A 14,746-nucleotide genomic window follows, 5' to 3' on the forward strand; every position below is an offset into this window, starting at 1 on the left:
ACCAACGAACGAATCAAGTTGACCTGCGTGGTTTGAGCAGATTTACAAACAACGTGCGTGCCGTATCGCCGTTTGTGCAGACGCTGTCGATGGTTTGGAGATCAGTAAAATCTGTGAGGGGGAGTGAAAAGCTGTTTGCAGAACTGAGCGTGTACTGCCTGTCTGCTCCGGTAGTGGCTACGTGTAATTCTGGGGAAAATGGCAGATAGAAAAAATAATAATGTTCCCAACACCAGTGCTAATTTACTTTTCAGCGGCGCTCCGGAGTTTAATTTCAATTTGCCATTTATGCCTGTGAGTCAGGCCACTGGTCCGGCGGTGTTGTCAGGAGGTGAGATGAAATACAGGCTGTAAAAGTGCCTAAACATTAGCTGTGTCCTCAGCAGGCTAAGCTAGCTAGCTAACAAGGTTCCTGTACTGCTGTCAGCTGTTTCTTAGTGTGAATGAAACAGAAAGAAAAGGTGTGTGTGGGTTGACAGCCAGACAGGTTAGCCTAATTGACTGACACGTTTTCATCAGACTAACGCGTTTGGTGTGCTATTACATCATGGGCACTTGAGAGAGACTCATCAAAACATTTTTTGTAAAGTCTTAAAATCGGATATTTCCTTCCGTCTGAGCTGGCGAGTCAAAGTGCCTTGTGTTAAAATCTTTTTATCAGTTAGTTGACAGAAAAGCTGATGATTGATTATTATAGTTGATCCATTAACCTCTCGAGGAATAACTGGTTTGGGTTTCTCAAACGTGAGGATGCCTTGATTTCTTTGGTATATCATTGTCATCATATTATCATATCATTTGAATATATTTGGGTTTTAGACATCTGGTCAGGGAATGCAGGACATTTGAAGATGTCACATTAGGCTCTGGGAAATTTGTATACGTATTTTTCCTCTTTTTTTTTGCATTTTCTCACATTTCATAGGCTAAACCTTTGCTGCAGCCCTAATACTATATATGCATGCCCTCTTTCTGTGTTGTGTTTAAATGTGTTAAATGTTGTTGTACTCTTGATTTATTAGATGACTCTACTGATGTTGGAGAAGAAGACAGCTTTCTAGGTCAGATCAGCGGGACTGGTGGACCATCACCCTCTACATTCAACTATTTCTCCAGCCCTGTAACCAGCAGTGACCCGTTCGCATCCATCGGCCAGTCGCCATGCCCACCGCCGGCCCTGTCAGCAGCCCCGTCAACAGCAGGCCCGGTTTCTGCTCCCAGCAGCGTCAGCATGGCTCCTGTGCCGCCTCCAGGCTCACAAATGAACCCTGCTCCTCTGGCGTTTGGCAGTGCAGTTTACCAGAGCCCCATGGGGCGTCACACTCCTCCCCCCACCACAATGACGCCACCACCTCCCCAGATGCAGCCGCAGAGTCATAACCCGTACCGACACACCCCCACCAGCAGCAGAGCCAGTCCGTATATTCCAGCTCCAGAGATCCTGCCGCCAACACACACACCTCAGCAGAACCCATACACTCTCAGCTCTCCGCCACAGACGTTCCCGCTGTCAGGACCCACATTCACAAAGGTAGAAAATAAGCTCATCAGTGAATGTGTTGGATTTGTTTGTCAGATACATTAAGTGTCTGTTAATAGGACCGGCCACATGCCTCAAGTGCAGTCATCAGTAATGAAGAGGAATTTATAATCAGATTTTCTTTCTTTCTTTCTTTCTTTAGCCTCCTCCTCCTCCTCCCACACAGATTCAAGCACCTCCGCCTCCAGCCAGCACTGCTGGAGCGATAGTTCCTGCTGGTCCCATGATGCCATACAACTACAATGTCTATGAGCCTATTCAGCATCACTGGTTCTACTGCAAGCAAGTAGAAACAAAGAGTGTCTGGCTTCCTTTCAGTTTCATTGACTCTCTTCAGCTGGAGGAGACCTATAACTCAGGTACGACCACACATTCCACGTTGTGAATGTCTTTATTGAGAAATTTCAGAACGCACTGGAATTGTGATCTGCTCTTTGGGATTTTCGTTCTCTCAGTTCAACCAGACCCAGAAAACGTGATCGTGCGTACAGATGGAGGGCGTTACGACGTGCAGCTCTATGACCGCATACGGACAGCAGTCTACTGGGAGGAAGAGCCCGCAGAGGTCCGGCGCTGCTCCTGGTTCTACAAAGGGGATACCGATAGTCGCTTTATTCCTTATTCTGAGGAGTTTAGTGACAAGCTGGAGGTTTGTGTCACTATGACATTTGACCAGACACAGATGTGTTGCATTGTTTTGTCCAGTCAGATAACGCTATTCTGCAAAACTGCTCAGCACTGACTCTGAAGTACACTGTATATGCTTGTCTCTTTTACTTCAGGCAGAATATAAGAAAGCCGTGTCTACCAATCAGTGGCACCGCAGACTGGAGTTCCCATCAGGGGAGACCATTGTCATGCACAATCCAAAGGTAAACACTTGTCTGATTAGTGTGGAGTGGGCTTGTGATGATTAATCCTGTTAGTTTGATGGAGTGCGTTCTGTTTTCCTCTGTAGGTGATCGTGCAGTTTCAGCCCTCCTCCATGCCAGATGAGTGGGGCACAACTCAGGACGGGCAAACCAGGCCCAGAGTGGTCAAGAGAGGGATTGATGATGACCATGATGAAGTGCCTGATGGTAGTCAATTCCCTCTGTACACAAGTTCATTTAATCTAAGTGTAGGCGCGTGTGTGGGGGTGAACAACATAAAACTGGGCGTGGCTTTTTAGTAAATGGAAATAAACTTTAAGCTCATTGATCCAGAGTAATTTTAGGGCACTATAAATTGAGATGAGTATTTTATTTTAAAAGACCTCAGAGGAAATGGCAGCCATCATAGTCTGTTTTATGAAGGATATTTATTAATTAATAAGTCAGATATAGCTGTAAGATGCTTTTAATATCTGCTCGTAAATGTAATGCAGCTTAATTATCATTTGAAAGATTCAAGGTGCATGTCGAGATGTAAAGAATACTGTAGGCAACAGCTGACTGTGTAGATCAGTGAGTAAAATAAATTCCTGTGCACCTTTTCCAGGTGAGCTTCCCAAGGTAGATCATCTTGTGTTCATGGTTCATGGAATCGGTCCAGTGTGTGACCTGAGGTTTAGGAGCATGATCGAGTGCGGTGAGTACCGCTCAGTCACATTGGTTGGTGCATCCTACATGGTGAGAAGATTTCTGAAATAAACTCTACAAATTCTTGTGCTCTCAGTGGACGACTTCCGCAGTGTGTCACTGAAGCTGCTGCACAGTCACTTTAAGAAATCAGTGGACGAGCACGCCATCAGCAGGGTGGAGTTTCTTCCTGTCCAGTGGCACACGGCTCTGCATGGAGATGCTACAGGAGTCGACAGGTGAGGAGAAGCAGGTGCACGCTGACTGTGGAAGTTTTGGTTCGTCATTAGTCCTGAAACAAAAGGGAGTTTTATGTTTAGACTGTAATAAAAATCTGTGGGACTGTTCGTTAAATTAAATGATTCCAAACTCATAATATCAAATATGTGGAATTGCTCCGTCACAATCACTGTATGTGGACATATCAGTGGATCCATTAAGACTAAGCTTAATAAAAACTTAGTAAGCTTAGTAAAACCTTAAATATAGGGATCAAAAATACAGTTTCAGTTTTTTAAAAAAGATTAAAACAGCTGACTGCTGTAGTCTTTAGCCAGTGTTAACTCAAACCATAGGAACTAGTGCATTTATTGGGGAAGGTTTTCAGCTGCAGATTAATACAAACTTGGAATTCTTGTGACTGTTTCAAGCTGAAGGGTAATGTCGTTGACTTCAAATAATCTACTGCGTGTGTTCATGGTACTGAAGAAACATATCGACCAGTATCACAGTGTGGCTCATTTAGATGTTTTTAATAGTTTTTGGACAGTAATGGTGCTGCGTGACACAGAGGAGTAATACTTATAGACTTAAGCCACACAGACAGCATGTTAGAAGATATGCTGTGTTTGATTTATACTCGTAAGTTGTAACTCTGGACTCAGAGTGACATCACATCCCTTAAAAACTGAATTGGATGCGTTCTATTTGCCACAACACGAGACAGCTCGTTTGTAACGTTATTCAGCCATTGTTGTTATAACAACATCAACGTTGGTTACAAGCAGCACCAGTTGATAAACAACACATTACGTAAAAATTTCACGCCAAGCCAGACCATAGCTATATGCCAGCGCTCTGGGCAGCCATCTTGGTTTGCAAACTCAGTGTCCTCTGAGGACACCCAAGTTGACGAGTTGGAATCCTGACTTCGGGTGCCGTTTGATTTGTCACTTTCGGCTTCTGAAGTCAGAAAACGACTCACGAGTACAAACTGAACACAGCAATAGATACATTGTTAGTTTTGCTCTTTTCTATTTTTGAGAGTTGTTAACATTAAGAACAATATAGAATATCACTCACTGACTTATTTCTCATCTCTGTTTGTAGGAGGATAAAGAAAATCACCCTGCCAAGTACTGGACGTTTACGTCACTTTACAAATGAGACTTTGTTAGATGTGCTTTTCTACAACAGTCCAACTTACTGCCAGACCATCATGGACACAGTTGCCCAAGAGATAAACAGGCTTTATGACCTGTTCATGAAGAGGAACCCAGACTACAGAGGAGGCGCATCCGTCTGCGGACACAGCTTAGGTGAAAAACCAGCTGATGAACTGCTGCATCACTGACTTTGTTAGTCCTTCTGGTTTTTTTTGTTTTTTTCACCTAGGGGCTGTTTCTCCCATGTGCTTGCAGGTTCCCTGATTCTCTTTGACCTGTTGTCAAATCAGAAGAATGGCTCTCCTGCACCATCCATGCCCATCATACCCACTGCTAATGGAGACACCAAACAGGTCATACACCAGTTAACTGAACTGAATTAAACATACACCAGAAGACATTATGTATTTCCCTGCTGAACCGTTGGGAAGAACTCTCTTATACACAGGTGTGCATGTTGGATCATTTCAAAAACATAACTGTAAATTCTGCCTCTCACATCAGGTGACAGCCCCCATTACACAAGGGAATGGAGCTCCTCCAGCTGTGGAAGAGGAGCCCAGTGAAGATGGGGAGGAGTTTGAGGATCTTACTGCTGTGCTGGAACATCTGGGCCTGTCTGAGTACAAGAGTACCTTTGATGAGGAGAAGATTGACATAGAATCTTTTGTAAGAATATTATTGTTAAATCAAAAGTGTTTCCTGAAATTAGCAAGTGCAACGGCTCAGGCTTTTGATGTTATTTTCCTCATATAATTTTTATCAGATAATGGCTGCTGCTTTACTTTGTCCCTGTCTAATGTTCTTTCAGCTTATGTGCACAATCGAGGACCTGAAAGAGATGGGAATCCCACTGGGTCCCAGGAAAAAGATCACCAAGTTTGTGAAAGACAGAGTGAATAAGCAGGTGTGTGTGTGTGTGTCTCTCGAGTACCTTGAGTAGGCTTGAAAACGGACCGTGGTGATAATTGCTCTTTGTCTTGCTTTCATGTACGCAGGCTGCCCGTCAGACAGCGCAGGAGAAGAAAGCCGAACCAAAAGAAGTCAGTCAGGTGGTTGGGCCTCCACCAGCTGCTGAAGCTCTCCCTGATTCCTCTGTGAAAAAGCCTCCAGTGGGCAGCACTGTTTCCTCCATCCATGTCGACTACAATTACTTTGAAGTCGGCACTGGACAGGTAAATGTGACTAAGGGACGTTAAAGCTGTTAAAGCTGTTAAAGCTGATTCTGAATTTGACTTGTCTGCTTTATGAATGTTTTGCCCTGCAGGTGTCGGTCATCTACCACACTCTGGACTTTGAGCCTGTAAATTTCTTTGCCTTGGGTTCTCCAATCGGCATGTTCCTAACAGTACGAGGACTGGAAAAGATCGAAGAGACGTACCAGCTTCCTACATGCAAGGGATTCTTCAATATTTATCATCCGGTATGCAGCTCTTCCAACATGCACATCCTGAAGAAAAAAAAAAGAAAAGAAAAGCAAGGAAAAAAAAAATCTCATAGATGCTCAAAGGTTATCTGCCAAGTTGGCTTTTAGCACATTTTCACTGTTTGACAGCAAGTGTGTACTGTACTGCAGTATGCAAAGGCCTTTTTAATCAGTTAGCTCTCTGTCTTGAATTGTCTTTTTCAGCATTAATTGACCATATATTTCATATTGTCACATAAACATAGTGTTAACCCTACATGCCTACATGAGTTACTCTGATGGCTTCATCAGTGATCACTTTTCTTCCAGTTGGACCCAGTGGCATACAGGATTGAGCCCATGATATTACCAGACTTGGAACTGAAGCCTGTTTTGATCCCACATCACAAAGGGAGGAAGAGGCTTCATCTCGGTGAGACTCATTAATTTCTTGCATCACCAGACATAACTAAACCACTGTTGTCTTTTTGATTAGTGATAAAGCTGCAAGTAAAACCAAAGTGTGCCATTAGTCAATACTGAATGCTGCCACAGGTCCACGTGTTCATAAGAGCCTAAAGTGGGTTGTTGTTTAGTGTCTGTGCACGTTGTGTCCTCGGCTTAGGCTTCTCGGCCTCTAAAGGGCGGGGTGTCCTAGTTTGTGACAAAATACAAAGACTCTATTCTTACATTGAACTTGCTGTGGTGTAATAAAAATGGCAAAACAGACTTAAGTGATTTCTTTTGCACTTACAGAAATATGTAAGCTGAAGTTCAAAATGAAGTTTCTCCTGTTGGCTGTTTTTCCTCAGTGGGTTTTTTGTCATTCTGAAGAGAAGTAGATGTCTGGTAACTTGTTCATCAATATGATTAGATTTAGATTTCTCTGCATATGCACATATGTTAGAATGGCACAAATTGGTTTTGGTTCTAACTTAAAAAAAAAAAAACCCTTAGCAATTACACATGAAAAGCTTTTTCACACAGATGAATTTCTAATGGATTCCTTTGTGTTTCAGAGCTGAAGGAGAGTCTGACCAGGATGGGCTCTGACCTGAAACATGGTTTTATCAGCTCCCTGAAGAGCGCCTGGCAGACGCTGAACGACTTTGCTCGCGCTCACACCGCGTCAGCCCAGCTTCAGGCTGAGCTGGCCATCGTAGCCAATCAGATCGAAGAGCAGGAGAAGCAGGCGCAGGAGGGTGCGTTCCTCTGACTTCCTCCGACCCTTCAGTCCAGTCATTTCTGTATTAAGTGAGATTTATAACTCTATTCTGTTTTGCCACAGAGCATAAGATCACAGAGAGCCCTGAGCCACAAAAAGAAGAGGAGCCTCAAGTGAAGATGGGGATGCTGAATGGAGGGAACCGCATCGACTATGTCCTGCAGGAGAAGCCCATCGAGAGTTTCAACGAGTACCTGTTTGCCCTGCAGAGTCACCTGTGCTACTGGTAGGGAGAACGTCACTTCTTTTAGGCTTTTTACCACAGCACATTCACATCAACAAATGTAAAAAATTTTCATGGTTCCGGTCCCTGAAGTGTATTAATTTGCTGCTTTTCCTGGTCTTACGTTATAGTAAACTATGTATCTGTAGGACCCAGAGGCCGAAGTGACTAAATACTATCATTCATTTTAATCAAAATGTCGTCCATGAAAAGTGACGTGTTATCAGGTTACAGCCTTCATACTAACATTTCTATTGTTTTGTAGGGAATCTGAAGACACAGCTCTGCTTCTTCTCAAAGAGATCTACAAGTCCATGGGGATCCACCCAGAGCAGATAGCACATTAATCCAATGAAGTATCCGAGATGAAAATAAGCCTGTCTGAAACGTTCCTATTGGGTTCATTTCATGTCAATTCTCCTTGATTCCCATTGTGCTTTTTTTTCCTCTTTTATTTTCTATTCATGTAGTTCATTGTATGCAGATGAATAATACAACTGTATTATGCCATTTGTCTTAAATTAAGAAGCATACAAATGAACTCGTAGATTCAGACACTTGATGAAATGTTTGATATTACATTTTTATAGTATATAAATTATAGAAATGCTGAAGTTTACTGAAAATGTGTGTCATCAAATCAAATGATGACAACAGAAACGATATAGCAGCAGTTAATGCAGCCTTCTGTAAGTTTTTATTTCATGATCAAAAATTCCAAATAAATCATTTCCTTGCACAGGTGCTTTCTATTTGAAGTGTTATGTACTGCTGACAGGAAGACGTGTAACATTTCTCCTACAGGATGAGGAGACTTCAAGACTATCCACTAAAAAAGCTGTAATATTTGCAAAAACATTAATTAAAAATTAAAAAAAAAAAACTGTACAATATGAGATGCAAGAATAACCTGCTTTGATTGTGAGAAAAATAAAGCACTTCTTGCTCTGCTCTACAGATTTGAACAGCTGTGCTCACTAACATTACGCCTCTGACCTCTGCGACATCCTCTCATTATGAGACAATGAAACTCTCAGGACTAAAGCTGATGAAACATCTTCAAAACGATCTCTTCAACACTTCATATCACTTTTAGCATGTAGGCACGTATGACAGAAGAATCCAACTTACATGTATGAAACAACAAAATATTTGAAATGTATTTACAAGAGAGGATGTAACATTCAGACCAAGCTCAATTAGAAATCATAGTGCTGTGAGTGATTCTCACTGGGCATAAATGATAACCTTCTCATTTAAACAATAATACTGGTCCGCACAGACCTGATATCAAAGCACTGCATGCTGTAAGCACATCTTTGCTCCTGGCTCTGTCACTATTTAATCAAGATGCCACCAGCTAAAAACGATGGTGACATAACACACAAAAGGTCCCTTTTTCAACCACACTATCAACCTGAAACAACCTAAAAATACAATATTAACAGAACAGTATGTCTCCAAACGCAACTGCCAATATACTGGAGAAGATAAAAGAATGTAAATTGATTTGATCCTCCACTTGCAGATAAAAACTTGCTCTTGTGGAGCCAACCTGCATTTTAAGAAAGTGCAACTTGTTATTTTTCCTTTTGTCACCAGTAAATAAACAGTTCTGCAGCTTTACCTTTCACACTTCTGTGACGTGCTTATTTTCTAGTGAAATGCGACCCTATATAATGACAGCTGGTTGTATTTGATCTTGGTCTGATACAATTTTGGAATGCAGAAATGGTCACATTCAGCAGCAGAGAAGGTGAACGTGGTGAAGAAACTGTCAGGTGCTGTGTTTGAAGCGAGTAGATGGCTTAATGACAAGCTTTGTGTCCTCAGATAAAACATGCTCACTGAACTGATTTCAATGCGGAGAACACAATGTCAGCCTAAGTCCAAGAGATACATTACTTGTTTTACATGTTCAGCTGGTTGAGTATTATAAATTTGATCATCAATTCATGTTTGATACTGCTGTAGCTCTTCAATAAGACTCGCTGTACCATGTCGTGAAGCTTCACATTGATCAACGTTCATTTTTGTACATTCATTTGTCTACAGCTGTGCGGTGAAATGCAGAAGAATCCATGTAAACAAGTCTTTCCTGTGGTGTGTAATAAAGGCAGCACCTCACAGTTGTTGGAATGACGTTGAGTAAGTAGAGGCTCGCTCAGTCGTCTGATTTGCTCTGAGTCTTGAAGGCCTGCTTGCGTAGGTGAGTCTCAATCTCCTCGCGGAAAACCAGCATGCCCAGGTGAGAGTGGGAGGCCTCGTTCATGGCTTTGGACTGGATGCACATGCGGTACTGCTCCGGCGTCAGCTCATCTGCACACTGCTTCTCATGCCACAGGTGGAAAAGACTGGAAACTGGCGTTCGAGTCACTATCAGGTCGCTCCGAAGATACTTCCTGTACAAGTGGACGTCTTCCACGCCCCAGCCTTTGACTTCAAGATCAAACCCACCTGGACGGATAAAATCAGTTTGAATGTTGTCATCCAACGGAATCAGCTGTTTATGCTGATACTGAACATTAATTACATGAAGTAAGTAATGAAGTACTTACCAATATTTAGGAAATCGGACCGATACTGACATGTCATCCCAAAGCCAAAATCTCTCCAGAATCCAGTATCTTTTTTGTGAATCTATTTGGAAAGAAAGGATCACCACATATTGAACCGGAATTAAAGTTCAATGACATGGAACCATTTATAAAGTCTCCCTCCACTCAAAACAAGCTTATTGTCCACTTCACTTGGGTATTTGAGCTTCACTGTGCAGAATGATGTGTTAGGTTGACATTAGAGAACAATTTTCATGTGCTGAGAGGGAGAAGGTTTCCCTGCGTTTACCTTAAATCTGAGTTCAAGATGTGAAAATGACTTTGTGACATCACATCATCTTGTATCCAGTAGTTTAACTAACCACATTTGCATTTTCACAGATTAAGGATTTTTCAATGTGTGGAAAAGTAGTGAATGTGATTTTAAGATTATGAACAACTAGTTAAACTTTTTTGTGGAAAAAAATCCTTATTAGACACAAACAAAAAAACAAGTTATTCCAAACGGATGTTTTTGATGTCTTACAAGATGTTTGGAACATAATAATCTTCCAACTAAAACTATGTCGAGCTATATGTGAACAATTGGTCCTTACCAGCTGGTGTTCAATGGGTGGAGCCAGCTCCAAATTTCCATAAACTATGGCAGGATTGTACAGACTGAACACCACTGGATAGAAGACTCTTTTATCTACAAAACAAATTGTCAAGTACAACTGAGTATATTTATGACACTCTAAACAAAACCTCAAAAGGCTGTTAATACTGGGAATCTGAACAATAACATGTAAAAACCTACTTGGAGCGGCATGGAGGCGACAAGTGTTCAGAAAGTCCAGAGTAAAATGAATGTCGACGTCACAAAAAAACATTAAGACGTTGCCCTTCTTCCAAGCGTGGGCTCCGATATCCAGACCTCGGCCTCGTGAAAACTCCTCGTCCACTGGGATCAGCGTGTAATTAGAGAAGCTCTCCTCCCTGAAAAGCAACAAATGCAGCAGATTTAAATTCACAAGACATATTGCTTACAGAACCAGCATTTCAAAAGCACTTTCTCAGTGACTGGACAGACCTTGACAGTTTTTCCAAAGATGACTTCACCTCCTGTAGGCCTTCCCGCCCAAAATAAACCACCGTGAGATGTACTCGTTTGTCCTGCTGTACGCACACCTCCCTAAAAATATGTATCAAAATAATTACAAGAACACTTATTTTGTGCCTCATTGCACAAGAGTGATGAAAACCCGACCAACATGGGAACATGCTGGATCATGTCCCGCAGACAGTGCCTTCTGTCACTCTCACCTGAAGTTGTGTAAGAACTGTGAGAATGTCTCTACTCTCCCCGCCAGCGGCACAATGATGTTAATAATCATTCCTGATGTTTCTACAGATGTGCTTCTGACTTTCATTAAGGGACCAAAAGGCCTGAAGAGCGTGACATGGCGAAAGCTGCTGGAATCTTCTTTGGCAAAGAAGAGCTCATAAAGTGTCCCTTTGTCTCGCTCTGTCCTATACTGTCCTGAAAAATAAATGAATATGAGAAACAATGCCACACTGAGAAAACACAAAGCCATTAATCATTAGTCAGCTGTCAGGAAGTACAGGTCCTACCTTCAAAAAAGTGACCCTCTGTGTAGGTTTGTCTCTGCATCGGCACATCTTCCTCCACACCGTCCTCCTCATCAGGATTGTTGATGATGTCCAATGCGGCCTCGATGACCTCCACCAGCTCATCCCTGCGGTCTTTGCGGACAGGTTTCTCCTCTGGGTGTCGCGTCAGCCCCATCTCCAGCTGGTACACTTTGGACGAGGTGAAACTCTCAAAGGGCACCAGGGCATACTCACTGGGGAGGCGCGCCCCTGTGTTGACCTCAGCCTTGTCAATCTGAGAGTGCAGATACTCTAGCAGATCTCCTGGCTCTTGGTCTTTAGTCTCGACCAGGCCCGGCACACCGGGGAGCTCCTTCTTGTCCTGCAGGAGCTTTAGTTTCTCACTCATTTCCTGCAGCTCCTGCTTGAGCTGGGCAATCTGGCGCTTGAGACTAGCGGCACGGTTTAGGTGGCGCTCCTCCTGTTCCTGCAGCAGGGCCTGATAATATTCCTTCCCATAGTTCTCCCCTGCTAGGCCGGGCAGGACCAGGCTGATATCTGCTGGAGGAGTACACTCCAGCAGGTATGCAAACAACAGCAGCACCAGCAGCAAGACGAGGCCCAGGAAGAGCCAGCGGACCCGGCCGTGGAGCGGCAACCCCCGCCTGGGCATCGCGCTCACATTCAAGCTATAACTGGCAAGTCTGCATTCCCTTTCCCATTTTGTCACATTCCTTATAATATGCTTCTGCACATCATCTTGGATGTTTGAAGGGCTGTTTCTGACATTTTACTTTGAAGGTCTTGTTCCTTGGCTCCAACCTATCAATGTCTCCATACATTGATCCTGTGTAAATCCATGTGATGATCATCTAAGGATAATACAGAAATCCACAATATGACAAAACATCTTTAACTGCACAGGGAGCCATTTGTAAAGGTGCTTTTCATTAGATGGTTCTTGTTCAAATTAAAACACTGGGGCTCAGTAGATAATCAGACAATAACATCTGATAATACAACACTGTGTTCCCATTCAAGCAATCTTTGTAATTAAACCAACCTGCCAGAAGCAATTTCAGTCAGTAAATGAATAAAACACCTTTCTGTCCAATTTCTACGAAGATTTTACATTTAAAGATTCAATCTAAACCTGAAGAAATAGAGAATTAGCTACACCTGGAGAGCTAACACTCGGAAGCTAGCTCTCAGCTACACAACAGCACAGGAGCAAACTGGAGGGCGAGTTCCCCAGCATGCTACCAAGGCACGACTTCCGGCTTCTTTTCCAAAATAAGAGCACGATACACACGTATGTACATATGTGTGTGTATATATATATATAGCTCTCATGCTGCATGCTTTTATTCAACTAACTTCTCGGGAGAGTGTCGTGCTTTAATTACATATATGTAACAACTACTGTACTCAACGTTGTTTTCACGATTGTCTTGGCACTTTTAGGCAAAAGTGATTTCACACACAGACAGCTTCTCTGAAGTCTTTTATCTGTGTTTTGGATGGTATTTAAAACTGATGTGAGGCAGAAAATCCTCAGTATCTAATCTTGTGGAGCTGTTACACATAAACTTATCCACCACAGACTACACACAATTGTTGCTTTAAGTTCACACATTGTTGTTTGTTTGCTTACTTTTGACTAACCTACAATGCTGTAATGGGCTACTGGATGCTTGAATTCCCTGCGGGATCAATAAAGTATCTATCTGTCTATTTATCATTCCCCAGCATGCAAAGAAATGCTGCTTTTCAACTCTGACACTCACTCTTCACCGAGCCTCAGAGGTGTAAATCGGTATCAAGACAGCAATAATGAAAACCAGCAGGGTTTGCTTGAAACTACTGCTCTAAGTTATTTAACAATGTCTTTGTCCCTCAACAACAAGAGAAGACTTTTCTTCTTAAGTCATCCTTCGTCATGTCCTAAGTACACAGCACTGTTTTCTTAGCAGATGCTACTTTTTGTTTGGCTCTTGAAAATTAGAGTTTAACGAAATACCACAGAAACCCAGCAGTTTAATGTCAATTTGCCAAAAAAGCAAATGTATATTCTTAATAAACTAACAACAACATAATAATAATTGCCTTGCTGATTAATTCTTAAAGTTTTAATCAACCAAAAAAAGAACCTACAAAATCACTTTGAGAACTGCTTACTGGAATAGTGGGAGAGCCAAAATTTCAGAAAGGAAGTGATACTTTGCAAGATATGCATGTTTGTATAAATATAGCCACACAAACTGTCAAACTGTTTTTGTTTGCAGCTCACAGATTGCGAAGTTCAATGAACCTGTGGAATTTTGTGTTCATACTGAATTACTTAGGGTATTTCTGATTTGTAATTGTGAAATTAAACAGCAAGCACTGTGATTTTTAAGGCCAACCTTACATGCAAAAGGAAAAACCCCACAAAATTCCTGCTAATCATAACTTTGACAAAAATAGCAGACAATGCCTAACAGACTACTGACCATGGCACTGTCTTCTTTCTGACTGAAACCTACAGTACAAGTCTTCCAGTCAGTTTACTCAACGGTAAGAAAATAAACTAGAGAAATTAAATATTTAAGCAAACATTGGAGTGAGTTATTAAAATATGTCTATGCAATGAACTTTAAATGAAGTCTGACATTCAAACTGTGCCATACATTTACTATGGCAAAGCCAACAAATGTGCTGCACGTTGATGAACAAATTCAGCACCTTTTATCCGTCTGGAGATTGCGACACCATGTGTATCGTGTACACTTACTTTGGAAAATCTAAACCGGATATTCACATGGTTCCGCAACTAGCTTAGCGATGTTAGGAGCTTCGCTAAGCTTTCAGGTTAATTTATATATATATAGTTGAGGGCCTGCTAAACTGTTATAATAGTGTAAAACCAACTACTCACCTAATCCCGTCTTTGTCCATTTCTGCCTGTGTTTACAGCCGTTGGTTTGGTGTAAAACCAACAGCAGCAGGCAGCCTGTGCAGCGACTTGCCACGGAGCAAAGAGAAAAGAGTGGGTTGGGGTATACTTCCGCCCAACAACTAACCAATGAGAGTTCTGCCAATGACTGTCGTCACTAAACATGCTGGCACTCCTTGTTTATAATAATACCTAATTATCATCATTGTACGCATACATTCTATGACATAATTCTCAAGTAATGCACGCACTGTGAACATTCAACATAGTTTTAATTTGATAATCCAAAGCATGTTTCAAATGCTTGCTATAAAAATTTACAA

At 42.0% G+C, this 14,746-nt stretch overlaps 2 protein-coding genes across 4 annotated transcripts; one reads left to right on the forward strand and one right to left on the reverse strand.

Annotated features, from left to right (window-relative positions):
- Positions 1–35: 35 nt before the first annotated feature.
- Positions 36–8,292, forward strand: LOC124066444 (SEC23 interacting protein). Of its 2 annotated transcripts, none has more exons than XM_046402821.1 (18): positions 36–331; positions 1,023–1,531; positions 1,683–1,899; positions 1,996–2,189; positions 2,323–2,412; positions 2,499–2,619; positions 3,020–3,109; positions 3,197–3,338; positions 4,429–4,637; positions 4,740–4,837; positions 4,989–5,153; positions 5,296–5,391; positions 5,483–5,659; positions 5,752–5,907; positions 6,220–6,322; positions 6,909–7,091; positions 7,178–7,340; positions 7,603–8,292. In XM_046402821.1, exons 1-18 carry the CDS (start codon positions 199–201, stop codon positions 7,682–7,684), a joined length of 2,928 nt encoding a protein of 975 aa, XP_046258777.1. In that variant the 5' UTR covers positions 36–198; the 3' UTR covers positions 7,685–8,292. The 2 variants fall into 2 exon arrangements, with proteins under 2 accessions (XP_046258777.1, XP_046258778.1); XM_046402822.1 differs by having other exon boundaries at positions 37–331; positions 1,686–1,899.
- Positions 8,012–14,558, reverse strand: csgalnact2 (chondroitin sulfate N-acetylgalactosaminyltransferase 2). Of its 2 annotated transcripts, none has more exons than XM_046402824.1 (8): positions 14,406–14,558; positions 11,510–12,360; positions 11,201–11,417; positions 10,968–11,069; positions 10,695–10,873; positions 10,492–10,586; positions 9,896–9,977; positions 8,012–9,794 (listed from the first exon to the last, which is right to left on the reverse strand). In XM_046402824.1, exons 2-8 carry the CDS (start codon positions 12,159–12,161, stop codon positions 9,502–9,504), a joined length of 1,620 nt encoding a protein of 539 aa, XP_046258780.1. In that variant the 5' UTR covers positions 12,162–12,360; positions 14,406–14,558; the 3' UTR covers positions 8,012–9,501. The 2 variants fall into 2 exon arrangements, with proteins under 2 accessions (XP_046258780.1, XP_046258781.1); XM_046402825.1 differs by lacking the exon at positions 14,406–14,558 and adding an exon at positions 12,552–12,727.
- Between the last annotated feature and the right edge of the window lie 188 nt (positions 14,559–14,746).

Source organism: Scatophagus argus, chromosome 10, assembly GCF_020382885.2.
Source record: "Scatophagus argus isolate fScaArg1 chromosome 10, fScaArg1.pri, whole genome shotgun sequence".
Lineage (NCBI taxonomy): Eukaryota > Metazoa > Chordata > Actinopteri > Scatophagidae > Scatophagus > Scatophagus argus.

Coding starts and splice junctions, on each gene's coding strand:
- csgalnact2 (XM_046402824.1), bottom strand. CDS start 12,161: ATGCCCAGGCGGGGGTTGCCGCTCCACGGCCGGGTCCGCTGGCTCTTC. Junction 11,418..11,509: donor AGAGGGTCACTTTTTTGAAG/GTAGGACCTGTA, acceptor TTTATTTTTCAG/GACAGTATAGGACAGAGCGA. Junction 9,978..10,491: donor CACCCATTGAACACCAGCTG/GTAAGGACCAAT, acceptor CTTTCCAAATAG/ATTCACAAAAAAGATACTGG.
- LOC124066444 (XM_046402821.1), top strand. CDS start 199: ATGGCAGATAGAAAAAATAATAATGTTCCCAACACCAGTGCTAATTTA. Junction 1,532..1,682: donor CAGGACCCACATTCACAAAG/GTAGAAAATAAG, acceptor TTCTTTCTTTAG/CCTCCTCCTCCTCCTCCCAC. Junction 5,154..5,295: donor AGATTGACATAGAATCTTTT/GTAAGAATATTA, acceptor ATGTTCTTTCAG/CTTATGTGCACAATCGAGGA.